The sequence below is a fragment of the Corapipo altera genome, unplaced genomic scaffold (assembly GCF_003945725.1).
Source record: "Corapipo altera isolate COAL_440 unplaced genomic scaffold, ASM394572v1 61411, whole genome shotgun sequence".
In the NCBI taxonomy this organism is placed as follows: domain Eukaryota; kingdom Metazoa; phylum Chordata; class Aves; order Passeriformes; family Pipridae; genus Corapipo; species Corapipo altera.
The window spans coordinates 23,394,256-23,415,026 of NW_020884875.1; the positions used below are offsets into that span (position 1 = coordinate 23,394,256).

The 20,771-nt window shown below is 40.4% G+C and overlaps 1 protein-coding gene across 6 annotated transcripts in view; it reads left to right on the plus strand.

Annotated features, from left to right (window-relative positions):
• Nucleotides 1-20,771, plus strand: part of ADAMTSL1 (ADAMTS like 1) — a 393,783-nt gene that overhangs the window by 320,846 nt on the left and 52,166 nt on the right. For all 6 annotated transcript variants that reach the window (XM_027634671.1, XM_027634670.1, XM_027634672.1 and 3 more), the window contains one exon: nt 15,744-15,954. In XM_027634671.1, the coding sequence (XP_027490472.1) occupies nt 15,744-15,954 (211 nt within the window). The remainder of the gene's footprint in view (nt 1-15,743; nt 15,955-20,771) is intronic.

Sequence of the window (20,771 nt, forward strand, 5' to 3'; positions counted from 1 at the left end):
ATAAAAAAAAAAAAAAAAAAAAAAAAAAAAAAAAAAAAAAAAAGGGAAGATCACTCAGTTTTGCTAATTGCTGTGTTTGTGTTCTAAATTACTAAAAAAAATATTAAAAAAACCCAAACAATTGGAAGAACCCTGTTTCAATGTTGGTTTGCTGTTTTCAACAACAAAGTGATTCACAGCCCAAATGTGTCTTTTTCCTCATCCTCCACAACCCAAATTACAGAGGCAGTCATCATCTAATCAGTTATAATTGCTCTTGTTTATAACAGCAACAGCATGAGCACCTAACGGTGAGCCAACAAACTCTACAAAAGGGCTGAAAGAGAATGTTGTAACTGTGTCATTCATTATAACTGCTCAATAGCTTGGTCAATGTGTGTTGAAAAGATTTGGTAAACATGTATGGAGTAGTGGAGAGATAAGCAAAGCAATGAAAGCCAGATGGCTGAAAGTGGAGGAAATTCCAGGCAATTTCTAAAACTTCGTTCTTGAATACTTTCAAAACTGAACTTGTATTCCTGTACAACAAAGAACAGCTGAATACCACAGAATGAGGAGGGGAAAAAAAAGTAGAAAAAGCAGAGGGTTTCACCCCAACATTCTCCCTTTACTCCTTCAAGCCTCTGCTGTTAGCAAGAAATGATAGAAAACCATCTAAGCAGTCCTGATACCTGACCAAAGATTAAAGATAGCCTGAGTTAGTCTGGGGTTTAGCTCATTACACAGTGTCTTCTTTTTCTCTTCCTATTTTTTTATCTTTTCTGTATCTGCTTGTTTTATGGTTTTGTGATAAATCATCTGTTATTTTAACGTTTATTTGGTGAATGCAGTATTGTCAATCTGTTTTGCTCTATTTCACTTCCCAAATAAAGTGAAACTATAAAGGAGAAAAATATCAACATGTTTTTCAGTGCATTTGGAGACATGAGGCATTAGGTTGGTGATAGGTCAGACTTAGTGTAAGATATGCTTCCATGAACAATCTGAAATTAATTCAAACTGTGTCGGAGGGCCAGAGCTTTCTTTCATCCATTAAAGGTGACCTCTGTTGGAAGAATGTCGATGCAGATGTGGTTTGCATTGGTGGAATGAAATATTAGAGCATCTCTATCTAATTCAGAAAAAAGGTTAAAAGATTTGCTTGTCTACAGGTACTTCAGTACAGCCTTACTGGCAGGGGATACCAGTTCTTGTTGTGTTGCAGTTTGGTTTTTTTTTCAGAGTCTTACAAACCACTGGCATATTTTTTAAGTGGGTTTCATTTAAGTCTGTTTTTAACTGAAGTGCATTTGGGAGCCTTTTAAGGTGTAGCCCACAGAGCCTCCTGGGATCACAGTCCACAGCCTGAGCCAGTGGTGGAATAGGTTGCAGAATCAGACATTAGAAAGAATATGCTGCCAGACAGGGCAGATTCACCCCTATTTGAAGCCTTTAGGTTTAGAAACAGCTTAAACAGGAGTCATAGACTCAGTCACCAAATCATAATCTCATTTATTACCTAGGTTTAGTATGCTAAAGACAGGCCTGTACAAGGACATCTAAACAGGCTGCCCTCCCTAGGCGGCTGTGTCGTGCTGTGTCTGCATTACCTGAATGCCTACCCTCCACTACTGTAATAGCACCCTGGCCTTAAAACATATTAATCTGTGGCCTAAAAACATTTATCTTCTCTCCCCTTTTTTCTAATATAATCTTCTGCTTTGTCCCCTTTTCAGTTGTTAAGAGATTGTCCAAGATGTGTCTGACAGCCCACCCTTCCCCTTTCTCACTGACTGTGTTGCCTGTGGTGGAGTAGTAGGTGCATGCTCCTCAGTATCCCTTACTCAACAGCAGCTACAGTGAAATCACCAAGAAGACACCTTTCAGCCATGTGTGTCACATTGAAATGTGAAGCAAAGTAACTTGCAAGTTGCGAGGATCAGAGGAGTAGCTCTGGAGTCTCCATCACAGCCTGCCTCCAGCTCTTCTATTTTAAAACTTGAGAGGTCCTCCCCAGCCATATTGCTTTTTTAAATAAATGTGATGGTTCCTCCATTAGATATGATGTCATTAATAGACATTTTCCTTTGTTTTGGGTTATATTCCACACCAACTACTATGTTCATAAAATATTACCGTGCAATTGCAAATTAATATTTAATATAACTTATACCATATTCCCTTTTTCCTTCAAGGAGTGGTAGATCACTTTTCTTATTCAGAATACTATATACTTAGGTAGATTATTTTCCTCTACACAGATGTCCAGGTCACAGATTGCTCCAAGTTAGTACACCCTTGTGTTGAAACAATCTCACTGTGCCATACCACAGTTTTTTTATAGCTTGGTTTGTGATTAGTATTAGCTTGGACTAAGACTGGGAACTTACTGAGTCCCTCTGCAGAGAACAATTTCTCTTCTTTTTTTCCTGGCACAATTAATTTTCTGGGTTTAGTCATGTTAATACAGTCCACTTATTTTCACCCTTCTCTTTACAAATGCCTGTGCAAAACAGAACTTAAGATTCATTGCCAGTTGATATTTTTCAGTATTTTAAACAATTATTCTCTCACTTCAGCGTTTCATATGTTAGCTTCTACTCCTCATTTTTTTCTCTAAATTTATTCTCAATTTTCTTGACTATTAATTTACTGCCTCAACAGCAGGGTTTCATTCCCCCAAGAAAGCTTTCCCAACAGCAACAATAAAGAGCATGTCTTTCCTCTGGTGCCAAATGTGAAGTCAAATGTTTTGTAGCATAATGAACAGGATTAACTTTTTCACTGCAGCATTAACATACGAAATAAACCATAAATGGTTGAATTTACTGTGCGTCTTCATTTCCTTTAAAAAGGGGTGAAGTGAACAGCACCATTATATTCTGTAACATAGTTACTCATCAGAAAGGTTCACACATGAACTAAATGGAGAAGGTGCCCTCATTTCCATTCAATTTGGAGTGAATTAAATACCTATTAAAGGAGTCTGACTGATTAAACAAGGAATTCTGTATCTGCCATGTAGGTCTATCACATCTGCAGAAGCACAGCAAGACCTATTGTGTCCATGAAAATTTCCATCTTCAGTTATGTGATCTTCATTCCTCTGGTCCCACTGCTAGCACTGTTAAACGCTGAAGGTCTCACTGATGGAGTAGAGACAATTACCCATTAGAATTGTGACTAAGCTGATGTATTCTATATTGTAACCAGTTGTTAGTAAGTCATCATTCACAGCCTTGGGAGAGACTTGAACCACTCACACAGGTGAACAGCTATGCATCTAATTACCACCCAATGGATCCGCAGATTTGTATTGTTATAACTGTATTGGATGGAAGTTTGTTAAATTATAATACTTATATGGTTCTTGTTCCTGATCTGTACAAAGATGTTCAGATACATCAGACAGGTTCGTTTCCCTTCCCATGAGGAAACAAACTGTATTGTCTAAAGTCATTACTTTCTCTAAGATGTAAGAAGCCAGGTTCTCACTCAAGAAAACTTAAGAAAGTGTATTACATTGCCATTCTGTAGTCTGTGGATTCTGCACAAACCAATGTTAGGGTGGAGATATGAGGTATTTTAATGAAGTTTGCCTATACACACAGTAACTCTTCTGATACCATCACTTTGAATGTAATTTTTCTTTTCTTTGAGTCAGAATCAGTTGATACTTCCATGAATCTGAATACTTTAGCATGGTTGTTTTGGGTTTTTGTGGGTATAACATGAGTTTAGAGCCTTCTGATTCTGTGATGTTTGGATTTTTGAATGTCAATGTGAAAAAAACCACCTTTATTGCAGAAGAGTGAGTGAGCTATTAAATAGATTATTGGTCACAATTTCAGTATCACAAAGGAGAAAGTAAAAAGGAAATAGAATTACAAAATTACTTGGAAGAGACCTTAAAAAACATCTGGCTCCAACCCCCCTGCCATGGGCAGGGACACCTTTCACTAGACCAGGCTGCTATGAGTCCCATCCAACCTGACCTTGAACTCTTCCAGGGATGTGGCATCCACAGCTTCTCTGGGCAACCTGTTCCAGTGCCTCACCACCCTCACAGTAAAGAATTTCTTCCTAATATCTAATCTAAATCTACCTTCCTTCAGTTTGAAGCCATTCCCCCTGGTCCTGTCACTACGTGTCCTGGTAAAAAGTCACAATCTGTTTTTCTTGTTGGCTCCTTTCAGATACTGGAAGGCTGCAATTAGGTCACCCTGAAGCCTTCTCTTTTGCAGTTTGAACAATCCCAATTCTCTCAGCCCTTCCTCATAGCAGAGGTGCTCCATCCCTCTAATCATCTTGGTGGCTTCCTCTGGACTTGCTCCAACAGGTCGATGTCCTTCCTGTGCTGGAGACCCCAGAGCTGGATGCAGCACTGCAGGTGGGGTCTCACCAGACCAGAGCAGAGGGACAGAATTACCTCCATCAACTCACTGGCCACACTGCTTTTGATGCAGCCCAGGATGTAATTGGCATTCTGGGCTGGGAGCTCACACTGCTGGCTCAAGTCCAGCTTCTCATTCACCAGCACCCCCCAAGTCCTTTTCAGCAGAGCTGCTCTAGATCTGTTCGTCCCCCAGCCTGTATTGACAGCAGGGTTTGCCCTGACCCAGGTGCAGCACCTTGCACTTGGTCTTGTTAAACCACATGAGATTCTCATGGGCCCACTTCTCGATCTTTTCCAGTTCCCTTTGCATGGTATCCCATCCATTAATATAAATATAAAATATAAACATAAAATTCAGTGTAAAATACTGGATCTGGATATGCCTGTAGAACAAAATACTGTTAAACACTGCGTTCTTAACAGTATGTTTGTCTCAGTTTGAGACAATTTAGAGGGGTGGAGATCTTAGACAGAAGTCTCCTCCCTCAAATTCAATACCCCTGGTTTCTCCAATACAGAGAGAGAGCACAAATACACCCCAATGTAAGTGAAAAAATAACACATTACCAAGAAGAAATGCCAATAACAATACTGATAGTACTGGATTAAATCAACTGATGAGGTGAGACTTTCAAGCCCGGCTCACCAGACCAAACTGAAATGGTGGCTGCTCTCCCCCACCTGGGAAAAACACACATGACCACAGGACAGAGACAAAATGGGCCACCCTTCCATGTAGTTTGCCTCCCCCATGCCTGGAAAAGCTTCCAAGAACAGTTGGAGAGTCAGTGTTGGCAGGAAAGAGTGGCTAGCTGGGATTTGATACCAGCAGGCACTTGCATGGCACTGGAGTGAGGCTGCAGTACTGGTACAGGCAGCCAGAGAGGGGCTGCAGTCCCCCAGGTGACTGGAAGGACCTGCAAGACACCTGTTGGATCCAGTGATGACACTTGATTGCTGCAATTTTGATGTGCTTGGTCAAAGTGGTGGTCACAGTCCAGATCCATTAAGGTGGTGGTGGAAGCCCTGGTGAAGGTGGTGGTGAGGGAAGCCCTGAAACTCAGTGTAATATATGCTCAGGTTCAGGTGGGAACACCTCTGGTACCTCCCCTGGGCTGAGAGGAGTTTTACACTGGATGATGTAATACTGTGAGTCATGGGATGCTTCAGGAGTCTTTGACACCTGCTAAGATGATGCAGCTGTCTCTCAGGTCAGTGTAGCTGAGTCCATTGTGGCCCATTATGGCTCATCAACAAGAGATGAATACCTTCAGGCTGGTGTGAATGTTCCTGGGAGTTATCCCAGCTGAGTCATCTGTGTAAGGAAAAAGAAACACTGCCCCACCTTGCAGGATTTGCCTCTTGCTTATCTTGTTTAACACCCGGCTTGTAGCCTGAGGTGTCAGATGTACACACCTTCGGCACCTGGCCTGGGTGGCCACTCTGCAGATTGTTAGCAAAGCACACACCAGCAAAGCACACTGCTAATGGAGCCATGAGCACCAATAGTCCAGTCTCTTACAGCACTGGAGCAGTCACTGCAGGTAGTCTAATGTTTGAGTCATTAATTACTAGTAGTTCAGTGTCTTTAAAGAAGGCAAAACACCAAAAAGCCCAAAAGGCATATTTGGTGAAAAGAAAAGCTGGATACCAGAATTTTTATGTAACCCAGAATAATGTTGCAAGAAGGGCATTGAAAGGAAACTTAAAGCAGAATGTAAGAGAACATAAGCAGATATGGTGAGTTTCCTGAGTTCAATCACAGTACCGTATAGATATATAATAAGTTCTACTGTTCTGCCCTCCCCCACTTAAAAACTAGAGAAAAACCATATAATCCTGAATTTGAGAGACAGTGTGTTTGTGTCTTCTGCACTGGTGAAATAGTTCAGGAACAGTTCATCATACTGAAAATACTGTAATACTACCTGCCAGGTAAGCAAGAAGCTCATGTTACCTGCTGTTTTTCTGGCAGTACTTCTTATAAAACTTGTGCTTGCTAGGGAACTACTGAAGCCCACTCTGAACACTGAAGCCTACTGTTATCTGAACACAGTTTCATTCATGAACCTGCTCGCTTTGTCCATTCAGTCTGATGACATCTCCTTTACTTCTTCCCCGCCCTTGTCATTTCAGCAAAGGCTTCTATAGATTTTAAGAGTCTTGTTACTCTGTGAGACAAAAATCACATGTTCATGAATATTGATCTTACAGCTTGTAAAGTCAGGATTTTTGTATTTTATTTCTGTGTCATCTATGTCCATTTTCAACTATTTCATTTTTAAAAAGCTTAATTTTAAAAGAAGTTCCAAATTAAAAATTATCAGCTGACTGCACATCTTTCTCACCTGTGAGCTTTTTCTTTTTTTGTCTTCTGGTGTCTGTAACCTTGTTGATTTCTCCTTCAGGAATAACTGTTCTTTTTACATTTTCCATATGGCATAAAGGTAGGTCTAAAAAAAAGGTGTTGGCTTATGAGACAGCCCAGCATGGAAAGCATCAATGTGAAAAGAGCCAGGGAGTCTTCAAAAGAAAGCAGCTGTTGTGGGCAGCAGGGTGTTTAACTGTCTGTCGTGGTTTAAACCCAGCTTGCAGCTAAACACCATGAAGCCTCTCACTCACCCACACACACACCTCAGTGGAAGGGGGAGGAGAATCAAAAGTAAAACTTGTAGGTTGAGATAAGAACAGATATCAAATCATAAGTAGAATATAGTAATAATTAGAATAAAAGGGGAAAAAAAAATCAAGGAAGAACAAGTGATACACAATACAATTGCTCACCAGCTTCTGACCAATGCCAGATCCCATCCCTGCACCCCAGTTAGCCCACCTTCCGGGTAACTTCCTCATTTTATATACTGGGCATGACATTTTATGGTGTCGAATATCCCTTTGGCCATTTCAGGTCACCTGTCCCAGCTATGCTTCCTCACACATTTTTTCTGAACCTCCTTACAGGCAGAGCACAAGACATATAAAAAAAGTCCTTAAGTTAGGATAAACGCTACTTTGCAGCAACCAAAACATCAGTGTGTTATCAACATTATTCTCACACTGAATCCAATCAGCAGTTGAGAAGAAATTAATTCTATTTGAGCAGAAACTGGGACATTGTTCCTCTATTTTGCACAAGAACCATGTAGACTGAGGTGCACACTTTATTTCATAAATTGGCAGTTCTTGTGATTCTGCATTGCTTCAATGTAGGTTGAGGGCAAGGAGCATTAACCCACCGTGCTGTAGTTCCCAAGATGGGTGTTCCTCCATGGATTCCTCATTCAGCTTTTGCCGTCTGCTATTACAAGTACAACTTGTGCAGTTTCTGTTCTATTCCTGAAACATCCCTCTTCTGTTTCTTAACCAACTTTACAGCTTTCCATCTTTACACTAATTTACTCTGATCCTCAACTGTTCAATTTTTGAAAGGAGCTATAAAGGACCTATTTTCATTGTATCTCACATAAAATATTTAAGAACCTCTATTTAAGAAGTTGCTGCTTTAAGCATGAGCCCAAACCTAAACTGGCACTCATTTATTTTACCAAACGTAATCTGATCTGTGTAGCTATATTAAAGACAGCCATTGCTATCACATATCTCAGTGCTGCAGTTGTCATACAGAGAAGATGTCTTGTGTGAAGCATTTTTCAGTAGCCGGTATGTCTGCTAATTCCTCAAACCAATTCTCTGTCAAACCAGTTCACTTACCTGAAGTTGTCTTTTCACATTCCTCTGTACTTCATGCATTCTGTATCTGTAGTAGTTCCCTGAAGACCCACTGGACAACCTCCCACTGTTTTGTTGGCAGAAAAACATAAACTCTCTTTTCTGTCCTGCTTGAATAGTTAATGTTCTGTGCCTTCAACTCAAGGGACAGCAAAAATTTTTTAAAGTGTGGAACAATATGCATGTTGCTTGGAGCTTGTCAGAAGGTTACTACAGCAACCAAAATTGTCATTTGTAGAGTTTCTGCATATTCCATTTACCCTCTGTACTTCTCTGACTTCTGAGTTCCTTCTCTATGTCCATCTGTTTGGCTCTGTTATATAAATACTGGCTCCCTGCCATGTTCAGCTATAATGAGCTGCAATATTAATTGATATTGGTGGGTTTACAGAATGAATGCAGACCAGTTCTTTCAGCTCCCAGAGCACTTTGATTAAACCTTTGATCTGCTTACATGTGTTGTCTGCGTATCTTTAATGGACTTCCTTCACTTGTAAGGAAGATGCTTTTTGGAGAAAGCGCCTCACTGTCCCTTTTGCACAACAGTCTTCTGAAACCTTTCCTACCTGTTCAGCTCCCTTGTCACAGTGGTGATACTGAACAACGGATTTGTCAGGCTGGCACCGAATAACAGTAAGCATGAATTGGTTTTGTGTAGTTGCCAGTGATGATTTAGAAGTACTTTGCCTTTTCTTTTCTTTTTTTTTAATTGAGTATTAACTTTTTAAGAGTTTAGTTAAATTTCACTTTTCTTCTGAGCTGTACGTGTACTGAATGTGTATTTGTAATGTTCTCTCTAATACAGACTGAACCATAACAGTAGGGAGATCACTTCCTACAGAACTCAGATCCCTGTTTAAACACCAGGGTTGAGGTGTTGGCTCTCTGTGGCAGTTTGAGCCACATTAGAAATCTAAAATCCAATTTTTAGGCTTCTCCCCACCCCTTCCCACAATTTATCCTAACACCGGAGAGAAACTTTCAGACCAGAGGCTTCTGTAGGGGAAGGGGGAAGTATATACATTTATTTACACAAATAAATACTATACAAACTAAAGGCAACTATATATATATATATATTACATTACTATCAGTCAGTCCTTTCAAGCCTCTCCTTTAACTTTAGTCCAGGAGCAGCCTTTAAGGCTGATGTGTAACACAGTCTTTTGCTGTGGGAGTGTTCTGGGCTCCTGAACGCTCCCCCCTCACCAAGTTCTAGTTGTTTGTTGTAGTCTCTCCTCCTCATGAAGTCCGAGAAGATAGCTCTGAGTCCTTGCTCTTCTGCTGCTTATGATTTCTCCCTCTCGGTGTCTCACCTCAGTTCTTAGTCTGCCGTAGTGTAGCTTAGCTTATCAAACATCCACATCCTGGAATCCTCTTCCCTCCACATCAGTTCTCAGCTGCCCCTGGTCAGCTTCGGCAGGCAGCTCCTGAGCTCTTGGCTCGTCTCCAATTTCGCCTGGGACTCTTCTCCCAAGCACCAGGCCTACTTCCACAGCCCAGTCTCTTGGCTCAGCTTCAAGTTGAGCCTCTCCTCCACTTACAGTGGAGGGAAAGAAAAAGCCCCCTTCTACAGCTTTACAGCAGAAAAGGTGGGGGAAGAGGGCTTGGCTACAAAGGCTGCCTCTCTTCTCTTACCTCAGGTGCTGTGAATCTCTTCCTTCACAGCACACACTCCAAATGCTGACTCTAGCTAAAGACTGAGCTGGGGAGTCGCAGGGCTCCCCTCTCCCCCTCAGAGGGGAAGAGAGGGAGCCCAGCCAGCCCCTGGCCTTGTCCACCTACACGCAGCAGAAACCAACAGCAAAACAACCAAGACAGAACTGCCAACAGCTTCCGGTGCTGTGATATATGATTTTGAGCAGAAGCGAACAATATGAGTGGTAATTGGCTCTCCAGGGAACACTGTCCTGGCACCCAATCACCTCTGAGCCCCCCCAGCCTCTCAGGGGGGGCCAATCTCAACCTATGACACTCTCACACTTCATTTCAAAGGAGCAGTCTGATTTTGCTGTGAGTGTTTTAACATCTGGGTGAAAAAATTACTTGTACTTAAATTCTTAGCTTTTGAATCCCTTTCTTGAGAATTCTTTTATTATAAAGTCAAGAACTGACTCAGGAGTTCTCATCTCAATCTTGTAGCTTCACTGCAAGAAAGTGTGCTACCTAAACAGGACGAACAGTGACTCTCTCTGCTGTTCAGAGTTTAAGATCACATTTTGACAGGATATTTAAGACATGACAGTGAGAATACTTACTCAACAGAAGATATATCTGCAAAATGAGCCTAAAGAAAGAGTTTCACAACTATGAAACAGGAAGCTTTACCACAAACACTGCTCCGGGTTTATAATGGGAAAGGAAGGGAGGAGATATATGGGCTCTGAGCAGACTTCTCAGTCTTCGGGGTCCGCTGGAGGTTACACAGATTGGCAGAGGATGAGAGGAAGCCAGTATTGACATAATATGTGATTTACTCAGTCTCTTGTATGTGCATATACCCAGCTGCCTCACAGCCCTTGTGCACTGAGAAATGTCTTTATGCAGGCAGCTGTCAGATGCTAAGTAAGATGTTTCCAGGCAAACCTTTCTCCACATTGATGAATGTTTATTTTAGAAATAAGAAGAGTTCTTTTCTATCACTTTCACATGGTTTAACCACATAAAAATGACAATAATTTCATTTTTTTAGAACTAGTTTGGGAGGTCTTTTTGTAGAATGGTGTTTACTTTTCCCGTGCAGTATTCAATTTTTTTGGCAGTGCTTGAAGGGAGTCTGTCAGGATTAAATCATATAGCCCTAGAAGAAATTGTTACAACACCTGACACCTTAGAATTATTTGAGGTTTAATGTATATTCTTTGCATATAGGGCCTAATCCAAAGCTGTCATCTGCATAGTGGCTCAGTCTAGACTAGACATTTGTCACAGGCTAGCCCATGTTTCACCAGTTCTGGTCTCATTCACGTCTAGAGTTCAGCACAGAGCCAGGAACAAGGTCCTACTCACTTCATCCTCCAGTTCTCTACCTGAACTGCTGGCGCACAATATGATATTGATACTTTTTTTTTTTACAAGAAAGAAGAAAAATTATTTCTGATTAAAATTAAATTTATAGAACTCTTAAGAATTGCATGTTTAAGTTATGTGTAGAAGTTTTTTTCTTTTCCTTTCAAGCAGCCTGAACCTGAACACCAATGTGCAAGTTTAATTTGGGCATCACAAGGAAGATTTTTGTTAACTATGTCAAGATAATTAGAAATAACATGGTTAAGCTGGTTTTTGAGAGAATCTCTAATGTTTTTAGACTTACATTAATAATATGGAATAATTATTCTGTGATAGTAATCAGGATTTTCAGATTATTGAGCTTTTTTTGGCCATTGAGGCTTCACAGTTGTTCTCTTTCTTTTATTCAAGGGAGCTGCAAATATTTACATTTTAAAACACACTGATGATGATTGATTGTGGAAACTGCTTGTTTACCTGGAGTTTAGCATATGCATAAGCATTGCTTAGATAGGGCTAATTTATTTCATGAGAATGTTCTAGAAAATTTCAGTTTCTCATTGGTCCTTTAGAAATTGGACTTATAATTCATAAAAGTAATTTTATATTACAGATTTTTAGTCTAATTCATAATATGAACTGACTGATAAACTTCCTAACTCATGTTTTTCTGTTCATAAAATCTGTCCATTACTAATTCACTTTTAGTTTCTAGTTCCTAGAAACGTAAGAAATTTTTGCAAGTGCTCCAGTTGGTTGACTTTCTAATGAATTTTTATCTTTACTTTAGACTACACCCTTAGCACTGTGTGTAAGAAAACCTAAAGGAAAACCATTGCCTTAAGCAGTCAGATCAGGTACACTACTTAGTGTGCCTGTCTTCATATGCATTGTAGGTCTTCACAGTTGACCAACACTAAAAAAAAAACTACTAAAGCATCCTGCTGGAAGAAGGAAACTGTTCATTTGGAAAGTTAAAAGTTTCTGTGATTAGTTTTGATTTTGAAATTTTGATGATAGTTGAAAGAAGTTGTATTTTTGGCCCATCCTCTGGTCCCTATATATTTCCAGTGGCAACTTGTTTTCATCATTTGGAAAATGTGCATATGCGTGTATTCTAATACATGTATCACTAATATATGCATATTAATTTCAGCATATCCAGCCCTATGAATTGTCTCTTTCCCGTTACATTCCTCTTTGTTAGCCATCTCTAAATTCTCTGTGTTTTTGAATTAATTTAGGTTTTGTTCTATCGGTTCAAGTATTCAATGTATTTTATGTATATCAGCAGAGTTATGTACGTATATTCTGCAGAGGATGAAAAGCTTTTGAAATCTTTTTTATATTAAGTACAGTAGTTGAAATATTTTAAAAATCTGGTTGGTGCTTAAATACATAACCACTGCTTAGATACGTAGGAGACAGAGATGGACAACTGAAGAACTGACAGACCTAAGGTCAGGACAAGCCAATGATTAATGAGTATAGATGAGCCAAAGTCCTACTATAAAATAAGGTTAAAAAACCACTGTTTCTCTGTTCCTACTTCTTAGTACAGCCTTGGGCAGTACTGAAGGAAAAAGAAGATGGGATTAAAAGTATGTTTTGGATCAAAACTATGCAATCATTTCACCAGTCTTTGGGAAGCAATACAAGAAATACCAAACCAATGATTTTCACCTTGTCTATAACTTAGGCAGTATGCAGATTTTTCCTAAGTCTGTACCTTAACAGCAGCCACAGTCACCTTACAAAGATACCAGTTCCACTTGCACAAGGTTCCTTTATCTTGATTCTGTAACTACTTTAAAATTTAGGATTACTTCCTACTTAAATTTTAATTCTCATATTGACGCATACGTGCAGGGCATTCTTTTTGTGTTCCATATGCACTGAAAGAACCAGTTCAGTATAACCAAAACACCCAGAAATAAAAATAGACAGAGGAATGCACAGATAAGTACCACATGAAATAAGACTGGAATTATTTCAGTTAGCATCACAACACTCTACAGTAAGGGTAAAACTCTGTTACCTCAGAAAAGAAGTATTAAAAAAAAAATACTATCTCCAAAAGTACAAGTAGTCTAGAAATTAATTGGTAAATTTTGTAGGCTAATACTAGTTCAAATTGTTGCAAGCACCTTTAGCTGTTACAAAATAATCCTAGAGACCTGTAATTCTGTAAAATTATCACTGATTTTCTCTGTGCTTTTTAGGACTTTGAAATTCTGCCAATGATATGTATAATTTATGGGTTTGGTTACTTGCACATCCATACTCCACTTAGCACATCTCTACTCTGCTCTACATTCTTTACTTTGTGTCTATGAAAACCCATAAAAGTCACTTGGGACTACGAAAGTACAGGGGTAAGAGGGAATTTGACCTCATGGTTCTTGAGCACCTCTAAGGAATGTCCTGTTTAAAGCAGCTGGAAAGAATTGTGAACAAACTGATATTACAGGTAGGGCGACGGATGCAACCTGAAGCATTCAGAAATTTCAGACACTGGAAAGGTAAATCCTTTCTCTTTACTGGAACATGGCTTTTCTTTCTAGAAGAGGAAAGAGATAACCTCTTCTGCAGAAGCCAAGATGTCCAAAGGGTTTATGTGGCTTGCTAGCCACTGAGGTATGCCAACAAAAACATTTTGCACTTATACCAATAACAAACAATGAGTTGCTGGAGGCAACAGCTATTGCCAGCACTTGAATAAAAAAACTTTGGCAACTAACCATGTATCAAAATAAATTGTGAAATAAGAAAATGCCTTCTTTTTAGCACCTAATCAAATATCTTATTTTAGATTGTGCCAAAACTGAATGGTAGATGATAGTCACATTAATTCTGACTGACAATTTCATGGGAAAATCTGGGAAGACATCTCCCCCCAGATCATTCATGTGGAGAACATACTCCAGCTGAGCTTAACTGGCTGCCATATGTCACTCCTAGTCCACTGATAAATAGCTCCCAGTACAGGTATCAGGATTAGTGTCCTTCAGTATATTATGGCCTGGAAAGTGGCCACGGTAACTTCTAACTCATAGTGCAAGATGCATTTGTTGTTAGAAAAGGTTAAACAGATTTTTGTCATTGCTACTAACAGAACCAAGACTGTTGTGTAAAAGCAAACTACAGCATCATTAGAGTTTACCATGATGCTCGGGATGTATTCTGTCCTGTTATAAAATCAGAGAATGTCACCAGCAGACAGAGCGTGGAAGGGGAGCGGTGTGCCTTTGGTCCCTCAGCATATCATCTAGGGAGGAAAAAGTACTTCTTACATGCTAGCTATTTCAATTTGTTAAGGCTGTTACTGAGAGGGAGGAAACAAATGCTCAAAATAATTTTATAAAATAAATAGAGGTTAGAATTGTTCTGTGATTGTAGGATGGCACAATCTTGAATGATTATTTAAGTGATGTGTTTGCTACTGTGATGTGTTTTAAATGTGGTGAGCTATTTCCATTAATGGCAGATCTCAGACCATCAGAGTCGTTTTCCTCTCCTTCATTCTACTGACATCTGTCTTAACTTTCTTTCATTATCTGCCTCCATCCTATGCGGACCCGGAGAGTATCCTCCTTCACAGTCACTCTCTTTAACTTCCTGCCTGGATTTGCTTTCTTCAAAGACTGATTCTCTGAGGCTTCCTTTTCCTGAATTTTTAATTTATTCCCTGAGCAATCAGTTTCAATAACATTCAAGCTGGAAAGAAATTAATTAGACTTTCTTCAGAATTAGAAAAAGTGGCACTATCTGACTTTCATACTTTCATTTTGGATGTGGGAATATGTCCAGATCAGTGTAGAGTTTTGCATGAAGCTGATGAGAAGACTATTTTCTTATGTTCTCCTTCTGAATATATGACGTTTTTGTGTACACGTTTCTGCATATCTCTGAAGTGCTTTCTAGTAGACCATGTGAGTGGAAGACCTAATATTTTAGCAATTTTCTATGTTTGGTTGACAGAATTAGGGCTTGTATTCAGTACAGCTCAAACAGCAGAAATCTGATTTTAGCATGATGAACACTGAAATTCAGTTATCAATAATCCTGTTGATCCAGGATTTATGTAACTAGTGCAGAGCTAGTTCAGTGACAGAGTGTTCATCCAGGGGTTGAAGATCATACCCTGCCCTCCCATTGCATCTCTCAAGGCCTTAGTACGTCCTATCTCCACAGCATGGAAAAGTCCATCGGGAATGCCACAACTGGGTCTTCTGGAAGAAATTCATGCTCAGCATTTCACTTTTGCATCTCTTTGATTAAACCTTTGTTAATATCTTCTTTTATTTTTTGCTAATTAATCCATTCTGTCTTGAAAAAATTGGCTAGGCTCCTGTACACTAAAACCTCTTAAGGTAGGACACAACACTGTTCCTGTGATATTGCAGGAATCCCAAAGACCTGGAGTCCAAGAGCTTTTGACAGGAGCTGAAAATGCAGAACTGTGAGTATTCACCTTACCCTCATCCTCCAGCTACAAGAGTGACAGTGATCAGAGAAGAAAAATTGCCTTTCTTTTACTCTTTCTTTACTCTATCTGTCATTGTAATAAGAGAAAAATTAAGGTGATTTTATTCTGTGCTTAAGGTTCTCTCTCCTGACCCCTTCACAGGTGGGAGATTGGGAAATGGAGCACCTGCAGTCTTACCTGTGGGGTTGGTTTACAGACACGAGATGTCTTCTGTTCTCATCTCCTATCAAGAGAGACTAATGAGACTGTGATTTTGGCAGATGAACTGTGCTCTAAACCTAAGCCATCCCTTGTGCAAGGCTGTAATCGCTTTGACTGCCCGCCCTCCTGGTATCCTACAGAATGGCAAGAGGTAAGAATGTATGTATAATCTCATTTTGTGATTGCTAAAAGTAGTCATTACACACATATCAGTGATCTGGGGGTTGGAGCATCTCTCCTATGAAGATGGGCTGGAGACCTGGAGTAGGGAAGGCTTCAGGAAGACCTTATAGCAGCCTTACAGTACATGAAGGATGCCTGCAAAAAAGCTCTGAAGAGGGACTTTTAACATGGACATGTGGTCATAGGACAAAGGGTAATGGATAAAGCTGAAAGAGGGTAGATTTAGTTTAGAAATTAGGATGAAATTCTTCAGTGTGAGGTGGTGAGGCACTGGAACAGTTTGCCTGGAGGAGATGTGGCTGCCCCCTTCCCAGAAGTGTTCCAGGCCAGGTTGGATGTAGCTTTGAGCAACCTGGTCTAGTGGAAGCTGTCCCTGCACATAATTGTGAGGTTGTGTGTGGGATGGGCAGGGGTGGAACTAGATGATCATTAAGGTCCCTTCTGACCCAAACCATTCTATGATTCCATGATTTTGCTTTATCCCATCAAGAGGAATCATAAATCATTCTGGTGAGCCATTAAAAACTGTGAAGTATGCTTTTTGCTCTTAAAAAAATACATGAACGTTTTCAGAGGTAAATAATGACTATAGCTATTTTTAATGCAAAGTTGCTGGAAAATCTTAACAGCTGGCTATGGATTCCAAACAAAAATATCTGGAATATGTTGGTCAGCTGCAGTGAGTGGATTTAGGTTAGGAATGTCAAGGTTTCTAGGAATACTAAACTAGAAGGATCAAGGATAAAAGAATCTGTAAAGCAGTTTGAGTATTCTGTATATTCTCAAATAATTAATTTAGTTTAGGAAAAGAAACACTCCTCATTCTTTGGAGTCACAAACGTGTATTAAACACTTCTCTTTGGGAGATAGATGCCTTATTACACTAATGATGAAAATTGCTTTCTACACAATGGGTCTGTACAAAGCTTTTTGTCTTTAGAAAGCAATCTGAAATTAGTTAATTTTCTGCCATTTTGTTGAAAATGAAAATACTTGTGTAATTCAAAAGACTTAAAGATGCTTTTTTATATGGTTATAATGCTGCATAGGAAGAAAGGACTGCTTTCTACAACTGCTGCACTGTTGTCAACACTAAAGGAAAACTTTGCAGTGTAGGTGCAAGCAAAAGGCCTGTTTGAATCTTCATTTCTGAGAGATGGAAGGCTTTATCCCATCGTATGAAGGCTTGACATATGCCTACCCAGTGTCTGTCTATAAAATCTGGGCTTTACTTAACAGCCAGGGAGATGTTAGTGTACTCACCTAAAGAAGCTGGTAAGTCCACGAAGCTGGAACAGCTCTGGGTTTGGGCAAGCAAGCCCGTAACAAAAATTTATGTTAGTCTGATGTTCTGGCAATGCTAGATAACTTCCTATGGCTTTAGTCCTGTGTTTAAAGCAATTCAGTCACAGTTCATGCTTTAATTTGTCTACTGATATTCACACACACATATACTTACCTGTACTTTTGAAAAGTTTTAGGCTATAGTCATACATAAATGCTATATTTGCAAATAGCATATAGTATTCTTCTAGTGCATCTCATAATAACATAATCAAGTCAAGTATTTCAAAATTAGGATATGCTAGAAAGTGCACCTCTGCTTGTTAAAATCCTGTAATTGCCACAGTCCTTACAGAAAGCAATTCTCTGTAAGTTTATTTGAACAGTCAGGAGAGCTATATGTTATAGCATGCTGAAAAATTGACTTTCTGCTAAGTGACCATTAGCTATAGGCCACTCTAGAACATTATCAAAATTGTTTCTGCTAGAGCTATCTCCAGACAGATTTTGTCAAGATTTGAATATTTTCCTCAACAGTGTAAACAGGCATATTTTTGCCTGTTTAAAGTCATTTTTGTGACTGCTCAAGGGCTCTCAAATGCTGTCTTTTTGAAAGGTGTAGCAGATCTTAGTGAGGGGAAGCTTGATTAAGTATAAAGTATTTAACAACTATATTATCAGCTGTCTTCTATGGGCAGAGAGAGAACCTGTGCTGTAACTCATTGCTGCAGCATAACAAAGGTCATGTTGTAGCTCTTCTGCCTTACTTCCACAGACTTTTCAGGCTGGCCAGCTGTGAACATAGCTGTTCGCTACCTCAGCACTGAGTCTTTCTTGTGCTTACCTTTCAACAGAAGAAAACAGCACAAAAATGTGCATCTCTACCTACTGTCTTCTGCCTCTGTTTAGTGAGTACAGCAAGAAAAAAAACTCAAATCTATCAAAATCAATTTCCATTCTCGCAGTTTTTAAGGACATCTCCTTTCTTTGCATCACCAACATCTGTACAGTTACTCCCACACTGTAGGAAAGCCAAGCCTTGCAGCTCAGTCTCACGCAGGTTTCCCATGGGTGACATCCATGTGAAAACCTGCACCATCAGGACTGTGCATTTCACTTAGAGATTATTGCAGCTGTTGGCTTCTGAGATGTGTGAGAGAAAAAAAACATTCAGACAGGATGTGAGTGGCTGAGACATCTTCTGGAGGTGAGCTCCAGTCATGCAGCAGAGCTGCTGTGCAACCCTCCAGCAGAAGAAACCCTGCAGGATTTCTTTCCTTGCATTAAGGGATGCACAACATCCCATCTCCCCAGGGTCCTATGAGGGTACCCCCTAACAGGGAGATGAAGGACCCTGCATCAAGGTGCCTTCATTGCCCTAGGGGAGGTTCTTTAAAGCTTCATTGACATGAAAGGGTGACATGTGTTCTCCACACAGCCTGCTTTCAAGCCATTTCTTTGGTTTCATCTGTGGAGTTCATTATGCTTTTCAGAGCACCCCCTCACACTAGTTTCATGCAAACGAACGAATCAAAATATTTAAACTGTAAGCAGTGTTTTCTATGGCCTTTTATGCTTGTAAGAAAGGACTATCTGAATTAAATGTTATTTGAAGCCCCAGTGTTCCTGGCAGATAAATACATGATGATTATCAGTGTTGTAACATTCTAAACAATTTTTAAAACATCTCTTTACAGATTCCAGACTATTTATTTTAAAACAGTTATGTTTTTTAATGAAATCCATTAGAACATTTATCTCATTTTGAGTAGTGTGCTTCTGGAGCAAGGAGCTTCTGTCTTTCAAGGAAAATGTGTATCCTAAATCACAGAATCACAGAATATGCTGAGTTGGAAGAGACCCACAAGGATCATCGAGTCCAACCCTTAGCCCTGCATAGGACCATCCCCGAGAGCCACATCCAAATGCTTCTTGAACTCTGGCAGGCTTGGTGCTGTGACCACTTTCCTGGGGAGCCTGTTCCAGTGCCCAACCACCCTCTGGGTGAAGAACCTTTTCCTAATATCCAACCTAAACCTCCCCTAACACAACTTCAGGCCATTCCCTTGGATCCTGTCACTGGTCACCACAGAGAAGAGATCAGTGCCTGCCCTTCCTCTTCCCCTCAGGAGGAAGCTGTGACTGCAATGAGGTTGCACCTCAGTCTCCTCTAGGCTGAACAGACCAAGTGACCTCAGCCGCTCCTCATACAGCTTCCCCTCAAGATCCTTCAATATCTTCCTTGTCCTCCTTTGGACACTCTCTAAGAAGTTAATATCTTTGCTATATTGGGGTGCCCAAAACTGCTCGCAGTATTCAAGGTGAGGCCACCCCAGCGCAGAGCAGAGCAGGACAGTCCCCTCCCTTGACCCGCTGGCGATGCTTTGCCTGGTGCCCCCCAGGACATGGTTGGCCCTCCTGGCTGCCAGGGCACTGCTGACTCATATTCAACTTGCCATCAACCAGGACCCCCAGATCCTTTTCCACAGCACTGCCTTCAAGCATCTCATCAACCAGTCTGTATGAACATCTGGGGTTGCCCCATCCTAGGTGCAGGATCCCACATTTTCCCTTCTTTAACTTCATATGGTTGGTGATTGCCCACTCCTTTATTGATGTTTCTCTGCAGGGCCTCCCTGCCTTCAAGGGAGTCAACAGCTCCTCCCAGTTTTGTGTCATCTGCAAACTGGCTGATGATCTCCAGTTCTGCATCCAAGCCATTTATGAAGATGTTGAAGAGAACAGGGCCTAAGATGGAGCCCTGTGGAACCCCACTAATGACAGGTCACCAGTCTGATGTCACCCCACTCACTATTACCCTCTGTGCTCAACCCGTGAGCCAACTGCTCACCCACTGCATGATGTGTTTATCCAGCTGTGTGCTGGACATTTTGTCCAGCAGGATCCTGTGAGAGACAGTGTAGAAAGCTTTACTGAAATCCAAAAATATTACATCAACTGTCTTCCCTTGATCGGCTAGGTGGGTTACCTTGTCATAGAAGGAAGTCGAATTGGATAAGTAGGACTTTACTCTCATGAGGCTGTGCTGGCTGTGACCAATGACTGTGTTGTCTTTCAGTTGCTTTTCAATACTTCCCTAAATAATCTTCTCCATAACTTTACCAGGCACTGAAGTGAGACTGACAGGCCTGTAGTTTCTGGGGTCCTCCTCTCTGCCCTTCTTGAAAATCTTGAACAACATTCTCCAGCTTCCAATTGGCTGGGACCTCTCCAGATTCCCAAGACCAGTCAAAAATCATCGAGAGAGATTCTGTGATGACAACATGTCTTAGTTTAGCAAGACACAAATGTCCGTTAAGGAGGGTGTGGGGGCCAGAAAAAGAAGAGCCACCTTCCTCCCTCCCTCCGCATTATTACAACTTTGAGATTAGGAGGCTTCAGATGAAAGGTGTAGAAAAGGAAAATAACAACTCTTTATTAACAAACCCAAATAAACAACAATGGTGCAACCAGAACTTTCAAAAGAAACAAATCCCAGGC